The sequence below is a fragment of the Adelges cooleyi genome, unplaced genomic scaffold, assembly GCF_023614345.1.
Source record: "Adelges cooleyi isolate 19-005CV unplaced genomic scaffold, UGA_ACOO_1.1 ACOO_flye_CR_arks_rails_tigmint_CR_PRNA_651, whole genome shotgun sequence".
NCBI lineage: Eukaryota > Metazoa > Arthropoda > Insecta > Hemiptera > Adelgidae > Adelges > Adelges cooleyi.
The window spans coordinates 9,942,098-9,960,116 of record NW_026096352.1 but is presented as its reverse complement, the minus strand read 5'-3'; the positions used below and the strand labels follow the sequence as shown (position 1 = coordinate 9,960,116).

Here is an 18,019-nt window from a genome sequence, read left to right as displayed (position 1 = left end):
TTACCGTTTTCAATTGCTCTATGTATGATTATTATAAAAATAACTAGACATGTAAGTGGCTCGTCTTAATTCTGTTGGTGCATATTAAATACTCTGTTATTGCCTTAATCAAACAGATAAATCCTAGCGTGGCGGTCGTACGGCGGGAAACGACCGCTACATGGAGGTAGAATTATTTAACGATCGCGGCGTGGAGGTAGACCTAGCCGCCGTCATGCGCTGCTGTGCGTCATGCGTGTTCCTATGCCCTGTTGAGTCCGGTCGCCGCGCCTTGCACGCAGCCGTCTTTGCGTCCCACTCTGCTCGGTTTTGGCCCCGCCGTGCGTTGTCCGCCATATTTACTGTTTGGCTTGCCGCCGTCGTGTTGTTGTTACCGCAGCGATACCACTATCCGACCGTTTAGACTCGCGGTCGGTGCGCTGAACAATAAAAAAATTGTTAATATCGCACAATTTATGGCCGCCGTACTCCGTGATAGGATTCAACCGTTCATATATTCTTCGTACACCTTTTTAATCAAACAACGCCTAACGATTGGTATTTTTTAGATAATTAAAACAGTAGCGTTCGTCAATTTAATATAATGTAATTTTGTCGTAGAGTTTATCGGCCGAAACCACAACAATAATGAACGAACCCAGTATAATGCTGGAAGACCGCCGCGACGACGATCTGGAGGCATTGCGGGAATGCAGTGCCAACGATTATTGTAGGCTGTGTGCTAGCATCGCTGATCGTATGGTACCAATTTATGTCGACGAAGGTGCGGATCATAGACTGGAAAATAAAATCCAAACTCACCTTCCGTTTCTCAATGTAATACATGCTATTTTTTTATTATACTATTTCACTAAACGTGATTTACATGTTTCTTTGTGACGAGTTGTAGCACTAACGTTTCGATGTGTATAAAACTAATAAATTAAATGTATAGGTACAAAAAAATGATTCACTACCTCAAAGGATATGCTACCATTGTGCGTCGGCGCTGCTTGTATGGGACGAATTGTACGAAAGTAGTACGGACGCAGATCAAAAATTAAGAAGCATGTTTGAAGTGAATGTCTCTTTTGATCAAAACGTTTGCAAGGTATGACAATTGCTATAATTTCATTAATTTATTAAAACTTGTAACGTAATATATCTGTATGTTATATTCTCCCTATTCAAAAAGTGATTAAGTAGTTTTGACCATAGATTAAATATTTAATCTATGTTTTGACGTCTTTTTAAATTTAATAGCGTTGGAGGATAAACAAAACAATACCAAGCTACATGTAGGTATGTCAAAAAAGTCAATTGTGCAAAATATTTATGTTAATTTACAGTATAATTTTCCTGTACGTTTCTATAATCTGTATCAAAATAAAATATAACAGTTGGTGACCGGTTTTCATTCGAAATTGTGCATCTCCCAACAAGCGTCTCTCAACGTAACCAGCTTCGGTTAGGTTCGAGGTTCGTACGGAAATTATGTACTTTCTGTGAAAGTGGGAGAAATTGATCTTGAAGTGGTTGCCAGCCGTTAGTTGTAATATGCTGAACTGGTATATTCTCTTTTGGAACAGAGTATATGTTGCTTAACTTATTCTTGCTTTGTTAACGTCTTGTTGTTTTTTACTGCAGATGTATTTTATTTTTGTCAGGACTTTCATTTATTATTTTCCAGAATAAAAATATCATACAAATATTTATAGCTTAGAATCGAGAATCGAAAACGTTACAAAGATAAAATTAATTTTTTTTGTTAAAACCAACAAATATTGATATAAATGATTAATAGTGCGATATTTTGATAGCTTAACTGAATTTAAACTTGTAAAAAAATAGAAAAGTCAATTAAATAATTTTAAAGTTAAATTATGCCTTTTCATTCTAAGAACAATATTTTATATCTTTCCAAAAGTCATAACTGAACTTTGAAATATTTTTTTAATTCCCTTTTATTATTATACATATTTAAACTCAATCAAGTTAGCAGAACATCATAGTATATTTCATTATTTTAAACAACATTTGTGATTTGGCGTAGTTATAACTAAAAGTTAATTTTGGTTTGCTAACATTTTCAATCCCAGTTTATGATTTTATATTTCTCTTTTTTTTAAATGTAAATTTAAATTATAAAAACTGGTCAATTTTTTGTTACGGAAAATTATAATTCTTCTAATGCTGAAGTAGCGCCATTAATCTCTTTTTTAAATATAATTTAAGTATAAGTATTAATTTTTATTTTCCATTGCTATATGGCGCTATTAAAGCAGGATTCTAGGCCGTAATTATTGATTGAACCACCTCTTCCCGTAAAACGTCTTTTAAATACTTAAATACATAAATAGAAACATGTTAGCTGACGCCACACCGCCTATTTAAAGTGTAAAGTATAGGCAATTTTTGAATACAACAATATTATGCTAATATTTATAAACATTATATTAACAAAGCAAAAATAATTGTATATTGATATTAAATATTTATCGCCAAATCTTACAGCACAGTTGTTTAGCCACTATTGTTCAAAAACATGTCTTAGAAGATGCACTTTTTTTGAGGAACAGCAGTTCCAGTGCAATAGTATATCTTAACAAAATTAAAGATCGAGTCTTCATCTAGTTTTTGACATAGTCGATTTTTGATAAAGGTTATTGACTCATAAGACATTGAATTTTACAAATCTTCAAAGCTAAAATTGTTTTTTTTTTTATGTCAGAATTTAAAAAAGTCTCAAACTTCTATTTTGGAAAGATGTACTTTTATGTTAACACTTTTAGCTCCTCAGAAAAGCGCATGTTCCAAGGCTTTGTTTTACATGCAAAAAAAATTTAGTGTGGCTTTTAAACCTGACATTTTAACAAGTAGTGTGACTATTTTGCACAAATCTTGCACTTACGCTTATACTCTAACCCTTGATATGTCATACGTACTTTCATATGGGCTTCTTAGGGACTCCTTCAAAGTTGTCTAAAAGACTACACGACCAAATAGGGGTTACCTTGTTGTATTACTATACAGATTATAGTATAATAGTAGTACGAATTGAAGTTTGGTATTGAAATAAAAGTCATTACAAATAAATTAACTAATTAACACACTACAATTAATAAACACTTATAGTAATTAAAATAAGAGATTATACTATTACTTAAAGTAAAATAACAGTGTGGCTTACACTAGTATAATGTGTAAACTGAACAAATACAATGAGTCCTGAGCCCTTAGCTACAAATGTTTTTTATATTGATCAAACAAGGTTACATGCGTGAATAACTGCACATATTTTTACAAAAACAACTTTGTTTTAAACTTCACTTTGACAATAAACTCCGTATTTTGTATTATAACGAAAACAACATATTATTATTGTAGATAAAATATCTGGTTATATAAAATATGAATTATTATTCCAATAAAATTAGTTTGAAATTATAAATATTTAATGATATCTATGTATATCCTAACTTTTTTCATTTGTCTCCAAAAACCCTAATTTATTTAAAAAAAAAAAATTTGATTAGTACTTCAAAAAAAGTTTTATAGCAGGACTCAATATTAGGTATAGTTTAGCCAATAATTGTATTTTTTACACTAAATTATTAGGCTAAACTGGTAAGTGGTAAGAAGTGTTATACCTAACCGAATTTATAGAATTATTTTAGTCAATATACACATTTAAGCTTAGTTATGCTAGGTTAGCTAGGTTATGTTCAGCTAGGTAAAAGGAACGGGTATAAGTTAAGGTTTTTTTTACAATCTATACCTGTTTGGAAATTGTAGATTCTCAAAAAAAGAATTAAAATCGGTTTAGTGTGATAGTGTGTGCACAGACACACAGCTAATTATAGTAAAATATAGTATACTTAAAAATATAATTTGTCATACACCTATTTATTTTGTTTTGAACGTCGAAAAACTATGAACAATAATTAAACTGATTTTACAATAAAATTTGAAATTTTTATTTTGGCAATAGTAACCAAGATAAGATACAATAATTATATAAACATTTATTACTAAATCTGTATTTAGTTACAAATTTTGTGTGGGCCATCTGGTTTTTTGTGAGTCAAAGTGAGTTAAAGTTGTGAAAAACACTATTTTATTATTTTTCCACAGTGTTCTACATTTAAAATAATTTCTATAAATGGTATCAAATATGGGTTTTAATCAATTTTTTTTCTGTTGAATTCGGGATTATTATGTTATAGTGACACATAACTTTTAACTAATCGAGAAAGGAATTACGTTAATTCTGATTTCAACTCAGTAAGTGGTTGCATGTTATAGCGTTTGAGAATAAGGTAATTACTTTAATTACATTATTTTAATTATAACTGATTGAAATACAAATTTTCAAAATTTAATTTTGCATTAAAAAAACTTACTAATTTAGTGGTCGGTTGTTCATTAAATCTTCCTGAAATATATTTGTTTAACTGTTATGAAAAAGAACACTTAAAAAAAAAGCTACCATAGTGGAGTCGAGGCATAGTTGGGATGGAGCATATTATAGAAATGGAGATCACCACAGATCAATAGGAATTATTATAACTGAATATGATAAAATCACTTACTTATAAACATTTTGTTGCGAGTATGTAGATGGTAGAAGTATAAAAATTGTTAAAAGCAGTGTAAAAGCTATATAATGTACTTGAAATTTTATTTTGAGTTGGAGACGGATACGATATATGTTGATTGTGTGTCATAATAATTTATTACTGTTGTTGCCCAATCATAGGATTGAAGAAGGGTTTATGATGTACTTGTTTATCAACAGTACCTCATCTAAAAAAATTCTATAGAAATTTGTAACTAACTTGACTATTTTTAAAAAGTTATAGAGCCGTGTAATTAATATATTTAAATTTCGTTGGGATACAGGTACAATTTTCTGATCTATATATTTGCTGCCTAAAGAAATTAGTTTAGAAGATATTGTGGGTCTAGATAAACAAATAAAAAAAAAAACACAACATTGTGAACAATTTTCAGCTAAATATTATGTTAAAGTTGTTTAATTTAAAATCTGTTTTTTATTTTACTTTAATAGTTCTGTTATCTTTATAGGTCAAACCTAAAACTAGCCTTTTATAGACTTGATTAGTTTTATCTTTTACATTTTCCAATACCTGATTTTGTATTGGTCATTCATGGTGATTGGTTTAATCTAACATTTTAAAAACATAACTACAAAACTATCAAACTATATTTTATGTTTTGTAAAAATATAAATAGTCATACTTCACATAAAATTTAAATTGAAAAACTAAAAAGATAAAAAAAAAGTGGTAATTTGTAGAATCCTCAAATTTTGTAAGGCATAATAATTTTTAAACTTGATAATTTATAATACTGTTAGAATTATCTTATTTGTGTTGTATTTTTAATTTAAAAAAAAAGGTGTGAGTAAATAATTTAATTAATCAGTAAACTCACTTTTTACTATTTAAGCCAACAATATGAGTAAAAATTCTTCCACATAGATTATATTAAATTAAATTTTTGCTTTTAGTCAAATACCTCGTGAGTCTGTATTAGGTGTATGTTGGATAAGTCCTTTCCCCTATAAACATTTATGATCAGTGCTTGATTGTTCATTATTTATTCATAAGTCACATGATACTTAGTTTTATGTGAAACCTGAAATAATGATGAGAGATTAACAAATTTAATAACCCCCAATTAAAATTTAAGTTTATTGCTTTTAATTTCAGGTGACTATTGAAGAACATGATGAAAGTATGTCAGCTGTAGATAAAAGGTAAGATTTAATTGTGTGTCTTATTAATTAATGATTTTGAAGGACACTTAATTTAACTAAGTGTGCCACTATAAAAACGATGGAATAGTGCATGGATGTTAAAGTTGATATTTTCGAGAAATTGAGTTAATGTATAACAACTCTATTAACCTAATAGAGTTGTCTATTATTGTCTCCCCACATATAAGTGTTTGAACATTGGGAGCTACGTCTGGTACTTATGATTTTAGAGAACATAGAAGTTTGTTAAATATATGTTATGATAAGGCATTATAAATTGTCAACATCATTCCTGTTTAATTAAAAAAAAAAAAGCATCAATGACATCTGTGCACTACGCTATTAAATAAATAAATAAATATAATTATGCATGAATGACAGCAGTGATAATTAATCTTTTTAAATATTTTAAATTTATTAAAATATGTTAATTAAAGGAGGAAATCGGGTTTATTTTAAGTTTTAACTTGATGCAAAAATTATAATTATTAAATTAAATTTGAATATAATATAATATGATTGTATGACATACTATAAATATATATTTTCATCACTGTTGTTAGAAAAGAAGAATTATGTACTCTGTGACATGAGAGAATGCAACTGCATTGAAACCGAAACACATTTTCTATCAGTGCTTGCAGAGTTGGTATTACATTTTGGTTTTTGTGCAGTTGTGGCACAGATTATAGTTGAATAAGATCAGTTAGGGTAGCATGTTTATTTCTTGCATTTGCCATTTTAGTGACGAGACCATTTGTCTATACCAAATTGAACAGCACTAACAAATTTTACTATCTCATTTAATGATGTTTTTTTTTTTGTAAAAATCCAAGTTGTATTTCTAAGCTCTATATTTTCTTATAGTTAAAAAAATGTCACCAATTACTCAAAATAAGATTAGAAAATTTCATTAAATATTTGTGGAGTCTTCAGTACTCTACATTTATTTATATATAATTCCTGGTAACAATAATTAAACAGTATTGCTGTTAAATATAGGGTTATTATGATTTCATATAATATAACGATTTCCGACATTCTTATATTTTTATTACTCTTTTTATGTTCTTTTTATCATTTATTACTCTGATATAGTCTTATTTTAACGAAATATTTTTTGGTGTACCATTAAAACCCCTTTGATAATTATCTAATATTTTGACCATTGTTTATAAACCTCTGGGACTCGAGAGACATTTAGCTCATAAGTACCTAGTAATCCATTCAATATTTATACTGTGTAGTGTAGTGTAGTGTAGTTTTTTTTCTTTTGAATTTTATGTAATATAACTTCCATGCATATATTCTAGTTATATGTGTGTATTTTATTTTTTGAGTTTTTTTCTACTGTGAAGTATTGTAATTTTATCATATTATTAAGAACGCACCAGTTACGATATACATTTTGGATATAATTTTCGAGTGTTCAGGATGGTGTATACAAATGGATTTCGACAGCGCTTCTGATGCTACTGCGCGAGGCAATAAATTTTTGGCTGCATTGAACGACGAATTGGGCGTAATCTATGTGCCCTTATGGTGTTCCAGGTATGGCAACGATGGTAAAAGCTATGAGAGGCCTGAGGAGACTAACAGAGTTATTGATATCCAGACAGATCCATTGATTGCACCCAATGGTTTGATCAGCTATTATTCCTGTTTACAGTGTGACGGCGGCCTTATTTTTTCAAAGATAAAAGAAAAAATGATGCATGATCGAGATATTCATGGGATTTGGGCTCCGATAAGTTTGAAACGTGGTAATAATAGTGACAGTACAGAATATTCTTGTAATGCTAGTTATGAGAACACTGATGTTGTTTCTGACAATACTACTTTGACACCAAAGAATATAAATATTGAGTGTAACGATAATATATTATTTAATAAGACTGACCTCACTGATCCAACGTTACACGCTGTACGTCGTAGCAGCCGCTGTATTGCTATGTGTAAAAAATATGATAATACAGTTGTCGATGACATAGATTTTCAACCTGTATCTGAAGTTTCAGATAATCATTTTGTGAAAAATGAACCAAATTCAGGTGATGATAATGATAACGATGATTCTCAAACTAACGATAGTGAATATAGTTACTGTAGTACAAGACTGAATACTAAAAAAACATTTAAAAAAAGGAAGGCGCACAGAGAAAATGATGAAGACTGTAAAAAACAAGCCAAAAGCACCACTAGCGGTGTGGATCTCTTTGATAAATACAAGGTGATGATTGATGATAAATTGTATTACAAATGTGATCAATGTAACTATGCAGTAGCGGGTAGACGATACAAATTTGTTTACCATATGCGAGTGCATACTGGTGAAAAACCGTATACCTGTGAGATGTGTAGCAAACAATTTCGAACTGCAGCATTTTTACGTCGTCATATTGTGTGCTTTCACGAGAAGATACGGGGTTACCAGTGTGACATTTGTGGCCGTTCATTTTCAGAAAAGCGCAATGTTGATGACCATCGACGAATTCATACAGGCGAGCGGCCATTTGTGTGTGAGACATGTGGCAAGAGTTTTGCGCAAAGGTCATCCATGAAAATCCATTGGAAACAAATGCATGAAAGTATCAAGTCGCACAAGTGTCAGTATTGCGAGAAGAGTTTCATCAGACGATGTCATCTGGTTGCTCACCTCACACATCACACAGGTGTACGGAATTATGCTTGTGAAATATGCGGTAAGGCATTTCTACGCAGTGGCACCCTCAAAGGACACATGGCAGTTCATTCCGCAGATCGACCATTTCGTTGTATTGTCTGTGGGGACACTTTTAAACTGAAGAAACATTTAAAACAACACGGACGAGTGCATGATGGTGATAGTAGCAATCAACGTAGTACGTTCAGAGCAGTAGTTGGTGAAGCCACTATTACACCTATTTCAGGTTCATTGGATTTTAATCCACCATCTAATTCTCCCATGCCATAATGTCAATAAAATATTAGTTAAAAAATATATAATAATTTTATATTACCTAAATGTTTTTATTTTATTATGAGATGATATTTGTTATTATTGTTCGAAGTATAGTTTATCGTAACACAGGGTTGTCATAGAATACCTTTTAAATTTTATTATAATTATACTATAGTACAGTAATTATGAACTAACCAATTATATGTATTCTGATTTGGAATTTACAAATAAGTTCCAAACATTTACTATTGACAAAATCATTATTTTTATAATTCCTAATTGTTTATTTATATTTATATATTTGATTACACCTATAATTCATAAATCAATGTATTAATTGTATGTAACGACGAATTTCCTGTTTTTATGTTCTCTAAAAATAATTATTGCAAATATTATATTTGTTGAATTTATTTATATTTTTAATAATTGTCTTTATGCAAGTTAAATTATTTATGTATTATCGTTTATCATTATGTCGGAGTACAATTTATGATTCTTTGCCAACATAACTCATTTTTATAATATGTACTGGTAAATTAAAAATTTTTTTTTGTTATTTAATTTAAACATAGTATTTCGTAAAAGTATTTTTGATTGTATTACACACGAATTAATACTAGCAAGATTAATTGCTGCATCACACAGTTGGCGCACAGCTATTTTATTACAATTGCTACTTTAATACAATATTATTATTACTATCGCCATTACTGTGTGCTTTATCATATGTAACATTTATTTTTTATAAAATGTTATTTGAATTTTAACTATAATTTTAACATACTATTACTTGTTACTAAGGTAGATAAATAAAATATAATCAAACTAGCATATATATTTAATATACATAGACAATAAGCATACATATTTATGACTTCATAATGTTAATCTATTAATTATTGATTTAAAAATGTTTTCCAGTTGTAAGGGGGGATTTAAAAGTTCATATACTAGAAAAAAATAGTTAAAATCGGACACTTTTTTTGTATATTAGTTTAAGAAAGAAAACAATATTTTGAATTATATTACATTAACCTATTCCCCATTAGTTTAAGTAAATAATACATTAATTCAGTTTTAAAAATTCAAGATAAATGTTTTAAATTTTATTTTATAGGTTTTTGATTTTTAGCTCGTACATTTTACGAAATAGAACAAAATGACCCAAGTGTTAAATAATTATTTATTAATATCACTTTTATCATTATTTTACAACCTAGCTAAGGTTATATAATAATATCTTTATAATATGGTTTTATTGTTAATATATTTTTTTTTGATGTCTTCAAAAACATATCTAGAGGTCATATCCCAAGGAAGAGGCGAGTTTTCACATTGGGTATTCATCAGGGGTGAAATTATTATTTTGAATTATATTTTGGACATTTTTTATAATATTCTGGCATAATAGTTCTAAATTTGAATTAATTTAATGATGCTACGCAAAAAATATATTTAAAAAAAACATGGGTAAAGATGGGAGGGCGATTGCCCGACGTCAATGTTTTAGGCAGAAATTTTCAAATTTTTAATATGTTTAACTATAAAATAGAAAATTGTATGATAACGTGCTTGAAATGCTAAATAGAAAACTGTACACTTTCAAAGAACTTGAATTATAAATACTTTTCCTAAAATTTAATTGTCCGCTTACGAGTTGAAATATTTAGATGTTATTTATTTTACTCATACATCAAACGTGTCTCAAATTTTTTATATTTATTCTAAATAATTTAATAAAGTATATTATATGCAAAATGTGTTATCATTTTGTGCGTTTTTTCTTTGTATTACGGCTGTAACATTTAATTTGTATTTTATAAATGATAAATTGCAGTATAATTATTTACATGATTTATTTCAGTTAGATATAACTTTTAAAATAGAAATTGATTTTTTTATCAAAGTATACAATTTAGTGTAAGACATAGCGGTAATATTTCAAAATTGTATTCATTCAATTGTTTTTAATTAAAAACTATAAATTACTATTGTTCGTGCCATGTAATTTAAAAATTAATGCCGTTCAGTTAGACTATCGTTGATTTGTACTACTCTGCATCTATTCTTTCTTTAGCGGTTTGTTCAGCCAGTGTACCTCGTTGTTTTGTTGTTGTTGCTCGTTATAGAACATTATTGTGTTAGTTTTCTGTCCGGAATTTTCTCTTTTACCGTTATAAGGATATTATTTTGACTTTTCTGTTGTCAGCACATTTTAGAAGTAATCGGTTTCGTCCTAGTCCAATAAGTCGCCAGGTTATAAACTTACTCTTCCTCTGGATTAACAGGGCCCTAGCTCTTAAAATTGTTCCATCTCTTAACAATTTGGAAAAATGGTACACCTTAAATTTTCTTTTAAATATCGATTAATATTTAATAGCGTCATAGTTTTGGACGTCTCATACTTAATTCATAAATAAAAAAAAATTCAAGTAATAGTGATTACCAAACAACTGTTATAATATCTATTAGAATGATAAAACATTTTTTGAAAAAATATATAAACTAATGGGAGTTCTAAACATTTCAGAAACTTAAAAAAAACGACGAAATAAGTTTCTTACGGTTAAGATACTACAAATTAGGTTTAGTGTTATCGAACCCACAAAAATGGTATAGGCGGTTTCCGTTTTATTAAGTTAATCAAAATCTAAATGTTTTTAGAGAAACTACAAAAAAAGTTGAGAATAATTTAAAATGTCATTTATTTCGTTATTCGAGTTTTTTTTTCAATTATAACAAACATTTAGATAATGTAGTACTAATAATGTACTGATAATGTAGCACTAAGTTCAACATGTATGATATTGTTTACACTTTACAGCATCAGTAATATTACCGGATAATATAAGATTATATTTCGATGTGGGACATACCGGGGTAGAATTAAAATTCTGCCCTTTAGATGACGAATTACAAATATAAGAAATATTAATTTTTGAACATTTTATTATGCTTTACTAGAACAATTTACTAAACTTCTGAATTTACTGTAAAAATTATTTTGGCTTTTTTTTTTTAAAAATAATTTGTATGTAGAAAAGTGCCTTGATAGAATTTTCGAATATTTGTAAATTACCTGTAAATTAGTATTTATACATAAAATAATTTTTCAAAAAAAACGAAATCCAGACTACTCGTAATATATTTGATTTTTGGAGAATTGTGTTATCAATATCATAATTTTTACTTCGATATTTATTTAACGTCGATTTCTTTATACCTGTTACGTGACAAAAATTATAAGGACATGTTCGCCTAGTCAATCCTTCTGAATCCGCGGCCGCTGAACCTAACCTGCCGTCGTTTTGGTGTTCCTGTGTTGGTTTGCGAATAAGAAAAACAAGTTTTTGGCCCGTATAGACCCGTTTCCAAAACCCTGTTAGTCGCGTCGCCCGTTAACAAGTTAAACCGTGTTTTATTAACATGACCGCGACGGTAGACCAACGGTTTGTCGTGCAAGCGGGTGTTTCTAAGTACTAAAAGTGTGAGACGTGAATATTATTGTTGCGTGCTGGTTCGGCGCGGGTTCTTGGACCACTATCAGTTCTTGTACACACGCGTGTGACATGTGCAAGCGACATACATGATCGTATAATCGGATATCCGTCCGTTCCCGTTTTAAGAGTACGGGCCTAGTTTCAAGTTGATCAAGTCCCTCAAACAGCTCAACAAGGCGCATAGAAACTAGTTGTACCAACACCGTATATACTTTTAAGCATTTATTCCAGCAATACCTGAAATATTAAGTTTATTGCTTCATTTTTGTTGTTTTTTTAATTGAAACTATTAAAATTATTTAATACCGAAGTTGTTTCCGAAAAACGCGTATGTTTAGTTTCTTTTATGTGTTCACGGAAATTATTATTTATTTGAAACACAGATGACGTCCAAAATGTGTTGTAAACACACTGATAAAAATATAATATGTAATAATAAAGAACCTTGCTGGATAACATTGACTATCTGTTTTAGTGTATTTACTGCGTACGGACTTCTTTTTAACTAACAATACTAAGCCGGTGATTACTCATCTATATACTTAACAATACTTCTAAATTATTAAAACTTTGAGATTCACGCTATAGTGATGAATTATTCAATAACACATATTAACTGCTTACTTCATGTATGCATGCTAACTGCATTAATAAAACAATCGGGTAATCGAATGATTGGGCATGATTAGTTGCACAATATTACTTTGTTGAGTTTTAATAAATTTCTTACAACAACGTTTCCGTGAAATAGACTAGTATGAGTATAACTATGAACGTACACTTGTATTAATTTCTAATATTGTTATCTGTTATATTTACATAAGTTTTATCTAACAATCGATCATGAGATCTTGGTTATATTAATGCAATGATGCTTTTCAATCACGACTTGGCAACTGGTCAAAATAAAATTGTTTTGTTGAGACTACTATGACTTCATAACTAGTCAATAATGCCATTCTTTGTGCGATTAACAAATTTGTTTCATTTTAGTACCTATTTATTTCATAAATATGAATGGAAGAACACAAGAGGCCAAGGTCGTCCGGCTAAAGCTAAGGCCGTACGCAAACATTTACTCATCAGAATTATTACCATAAAAAAAAAACATTTTAGTAATAAATTATAATTGTTATTATCGCTTAATGTATTCCTGAGGAAAAAGTGTAAGAAGTTGTGTAATTATTATAATCGATAAACCCAAGAGCTATGTATTAATAAAAATAACATGGTCTTTAGTTTTAAATGTATGAAACAAGGGCACCTATTAAATCAAAATATATAATAAAATAGATAGAAGAATGTCACACCTAGTTAATTTATAGACAAAAATTATAACAATCGTTTAATATAACTGTCGACATGTAAATTAAATAGCATGTAACGTGTTTATGATGGTGTCGTTTTTCTCATTTTTGATTTGCTTATTTATGTGTTTCAGTGCAATGGCCGACGATCACGATGTTTTCGCGAACGATGGAAGTAACGTTTATCTCAATTCGGCGGCAACGGAGGAAACGACCGGCGACGATGAAGTTGCCAGTTACCAACAACTTGAGGACCTGCCGACGGTGGAAGAGAACGATGACGATCCCTCTGCGATAATACCCAAAGAAGAGTACATAGAACACCATGAACACGTGGACAACAGCGATTGCGCCGGCGGCGGTGGCGAAAACGACGATGAGGACGAAGACAATGACGACGACGACGAGTGCGACGGTGTAAACGTGCGCATGTACCTGGAAGGCGTTAGTGGTGACGACGGCGAAGACGGCAACGGCGGTGAGCTACAGGAGCAGCGACCACCGCAAGAAACCATGTGCCAGATATGCGCTACTGTGTTCAAAACGCGGTACAATTTACTACGACACTTCCAGAAACGACATCCCGAGTACAAGATGTACGAGTGCGATCTGTGCCGCATCAGTTTCCCGTCCATCGACGAGTTCAAAGAACACCTGGAAGACAAACACTCCCGGGTACATTCCGGAGGCGGTGGCGGCGGCCAGCACGAGGTGTCCGCCGTGGTGGCCGCCTCCGCGGTCGACTCCAAGCAGATACGGTTCGCGTGCGACGTGTGCGGCAACATGTACAAGAACAAGGCGTCGGCCATGAATCACCTGCTGACGCACACGGCCAAGAAGAACGTGTGGTGTCAGCTGTGCGACTTCTCGTGCTACACCAAGCAGCAGCTGGCCGTCCACCAGACCAAACACGACAAGCGGTTCGTGTGCGACATATGCAACAAGCGGTTCGCGCAAAAGTCCCAGCTGGACGTGCACGTCAAAGCCGTACACTACAACGAGCGGCCGTACTCGTGCGTGCTGTGCAAGAAGTCGTTCAAGACGAAGGGCTCGCACGATGCGCACATGATCGTGCACACGGACACGCGTAACTACCAGTGTCCGCACTGCGACAAGAAATGCCGGAAACGGTACGATCTGACGCTACACATCAGAACGCACACGGGCGAGAAGCCGTTCAAGTGCAGCGTGTGCGGCCGCGGCTTTGTGCAGATGTGCGACACCAGAAAGCACGAAATGCTGCACTTCAAGCCGGGCAGGCGGAAACCGCAGTTTTACCCGAACGCCATCCAAACGGCCGCCGTGGTGAACGTCATGGACGACGACGAATGAACCGTCTAGTCTGCCGCGCCCTCTTTCCATTCCACTCTAGCGACAACCGCTGTCGCCGCCGCCGATTAGCGGAACCCAATGGCGACGCAAACATCCCTCGCCCTAGTTCCTTCCACACTATCCTCACTCACTTCTTCGCTGACGGCGTAGTCCAACGACTTTTTTTTTATATTTATTATTTTAAGTATTCACTGTACGTATTTTTGTGTATATGTAAAATGTATTATATATATTGTTGTTTTTGGCTAAAACTCAAATTGTACGTTTTGATTTCGCCAAGCATTATATATATATATATAATATTATAGCAATATGTATATAATACGATTGAACAATATTGTGTATATATATATTTATATAATATGTATTTGTTTACATAATATTTTTTTCAATCGTATTTATACTAAAATTTCAACGGAGTTGTTACAAAGGGTCGGAAAAACTCCTATAAAGCGCTATTTGGTCGTGTGCATTTCGCCGAGTAGGTTCTGCTCGATCGCGTCAAGTATCAATACAAATGATTTTTCGGATTTTTCTGCAGTTTAGAATATTATTTGGACGTCTCTCAGTCGGTTGTCCTCGACGGCCGGCTTGACTAAAAAATATCGTTACAACGTATCCATTCGAATTTGAATAACTGGTGGCCATTAAGTCGGATTCGACGGTTCGTTTGTCCGGATCGCACATTATTTGTTTTGGTGGTCTGTATTTTTTTCGTTGTCGTTTATGGAAATATTCTAATCATACGTGATGTTATTATTATGCATCCACTGGATACACATACATTGTACAACAGCCGCGAAGGTCGTTCACTGTAATTGGCGATTTGATCTGATAACATAATTCGACACGATGGCACGGCGCGAATATAAACGCGGTATTATTTCAATGATGATCGATGATCGATACATAGGAACAATTGATAAACATATTTTGTTTTGTGCTTTCGTTGGACGCTAGAAGGTTTCTCCAAAATGGGGTTTTTCATTAGCTGACTGTAAAGCGCGCTTTCCACGTGACTGGCTTTCGACGAGCTCCGGTTTGTTGGCAAATGCATAGGTGTTATAGAAAGCGAACAAATAATGTGAAAGTTGTCGGCGATTGGCTTAATATCTCATTCATTGTTTCCGTCGACTACTAAAAGAACCGTTCACAAAAATTAACAAAGGCTTCGGATTTTATAAATTAGTCCTTGAATTATTTAACTTTTTTAGTTTCCTAGTTAATTGTAAAAAACAAATGTTTTCGCGTACCCTATCGTCTATTAGATTCCTAAGTACCTTGACAGAATTCGAATTTATTATAATATTCTTTTTTAACGATGACAATATTTTTTAAAATTTCATAAAACATTCTCTAACCGAGTGAATTTGTGTATTGTGTTTAACGAGCCAATAAAGCAAGACGCGACTTATAATTATATAATATGCAAATTACAGCTATAATATTATGCCGTTCACTCGCGTGATTAGAATGAACAAATTTTAGACTGGTCGTGGCTTTTTTTTATACTGCACGGCACATCCGTTTTGCAATTTAAATAATAAAACCAGAAATTATGTATTCAATCTGTCGGTTACACTTGATATATTCTATTGCATTATACTACTAGAATTTATTGATATTATTATAATCCCAGTGTTTTTTTATACAATATAAAATTTCGTTATTTTATATTTAAAAGTAACACTTTTTTATATGGCAAGCGAGATTCTAAATGGACGGATGTAGAAATGCAAAAGTTCCCCGTGGCTTCTGTACCTACGTATCGGGTTTTTTTCGATAAAAAATATAATATTTATAATGTACTTGTTGTAGCGAGGGTTTTGCGGATTTTCGTACTTAAAACTTATATTGTTTTTTTTTAGAGTTCTCGTTGGTATTTAATGTTTGCAGTATATTCACGTTCACGCTCGTGGACAATAATTATGCTTTTATTTCATATTGGCCAAAAAAAAGAAGAAAAGTGAACAATAAAACAGCATAGTTCGACTCTGATCAAGTAGTAGTAGGCTATAATTATTAGAAAACAAAAATGAAAAATACAGTAATTATATAGTATACTGATCTCAACATTTATTAATTGTACATATTGAAAATATTGCATTGTATAAAATAAAATATCTAAAAAAAATATAATTATAATTCGTAATCGATGAATGTGGCGTGATTTGTTTGATTTTGTATTTGTTTAATTTAACAACATTTTTTGTTTTGCACGAATGAGATAAATCAATGTAAAATATAATACGGATTTCAACTTAAACAAGTGTATTATGATATAGTATTTAAGATGTTACACTTTTTGAAATATAATTTTAACTCTGTGTGTATTTGAGCTGCTGAACAACTAAAAATACCCAAAAGGTGTTGGATACTTAGATCTTATACGTTAGATCTGTAGTGTCTCAAAAATGAATAACAACAAAATTCCAATTATTTTTATGAGAAAACAAGACGTGTCTTAGCCCAAGGAATCACTTACAAATTGTATACTCAACAATATTATATAACTGAAATAAGTAAGAAAAAAATACTTTCAATTAGCTTATACCTTATGGAAATGGAAAATAAGTATAAATTTTATGAAATGTCAATAGGTATTAATAGTGAGGTAATTATTATAATTAATAGTAAATATTGAAGAAATCCAACCTTAACAGTTAACAAATTCATTTATATGCCTATATGGTAGGTGTAGGTAATGTATAAGGTGTAATTAAATTGGTGCACCTATCTCGCGACTGACAACGAGAGCCTCCGGTCATAACATGATGCTTGCCGTACCATAAATTACAATATTAAAATCTGATATACTTAGATACATTGTACAAAACCTGTATTAGACACGTTGAGACTTGAGAAAAATTAAAACAACCTACGGCCTAACTCATTTCGAGGCCCCTGTCTAAGTAAATTAAAAATATTGAAGGTCATATGCGCTTCTTGCCTGGTCTTGGCCAAGTCTCACCGAGTAGCAATCGATTTTAATCTTGCAAATAATGGCTACCTACCTGCAAAGCACACAATGTATATATAACACATTAATACGAGGTATGTTTTTCTTTCGTAAGGATTTTATTTACTTTTACAAAAGACATGTATTATCTTTAAGTATACAAAATTTACACTAACTTATTATATAGATGGGAAAATAAACCTACGTATTATTACG

The 18,019-nt window shown here is 31.5% G+C and overlaps 1 protein-coding gene across 3 annotated transcripts; it reads left to right on the top strand.

The window, feature by feature from the left end:
• Window positions 1-319: 319 nt before the first annotated feature.
• On the top strand, window positions 320-17,071 carry LOC126844418 (zinc finger protein 354A-like). 3 transcript variants are annotated; one of them, XM_050582605.1, is made up of 6 exons: window positions 320-537; window positions 601-816; window positions 935-1,090; window positions 5,715-5,761; window positions 7,313-7,524; window positions 7,774-9,030. In XM_050582605.1, the coding sequence occupies exons 2-6, from the start codon at window positions 628-630 to the stop codon at window positions 8,712-8,714; spliced, it is 1,545 nt and encodes a 514-aa protein (XP_050438562.1). In that variant the 5' UTR covers window positions 320-537; window positions 601-627; the 3' UTR covers window positions 8,715-9,030. The 3 variants fall into 3 exon arrangements, with proteins under 3 accessions (XP_050438562.1, XP_050438560.1, XP_050438561.1); XM_050582603.1 differs by having other exon boundaries at window positions 7,313-9,031; XM_050582604.1 differs by lacking the exons at window positions 7,313-7,524; window positions 7,774-9,030 and adding an exon at window positions 13,647-17,071 and having other exon boundaries at window positions 324-537.
• The last annotated feature ends 948 nt before the right edge of the window (window positions 17,072-18,019 follow it).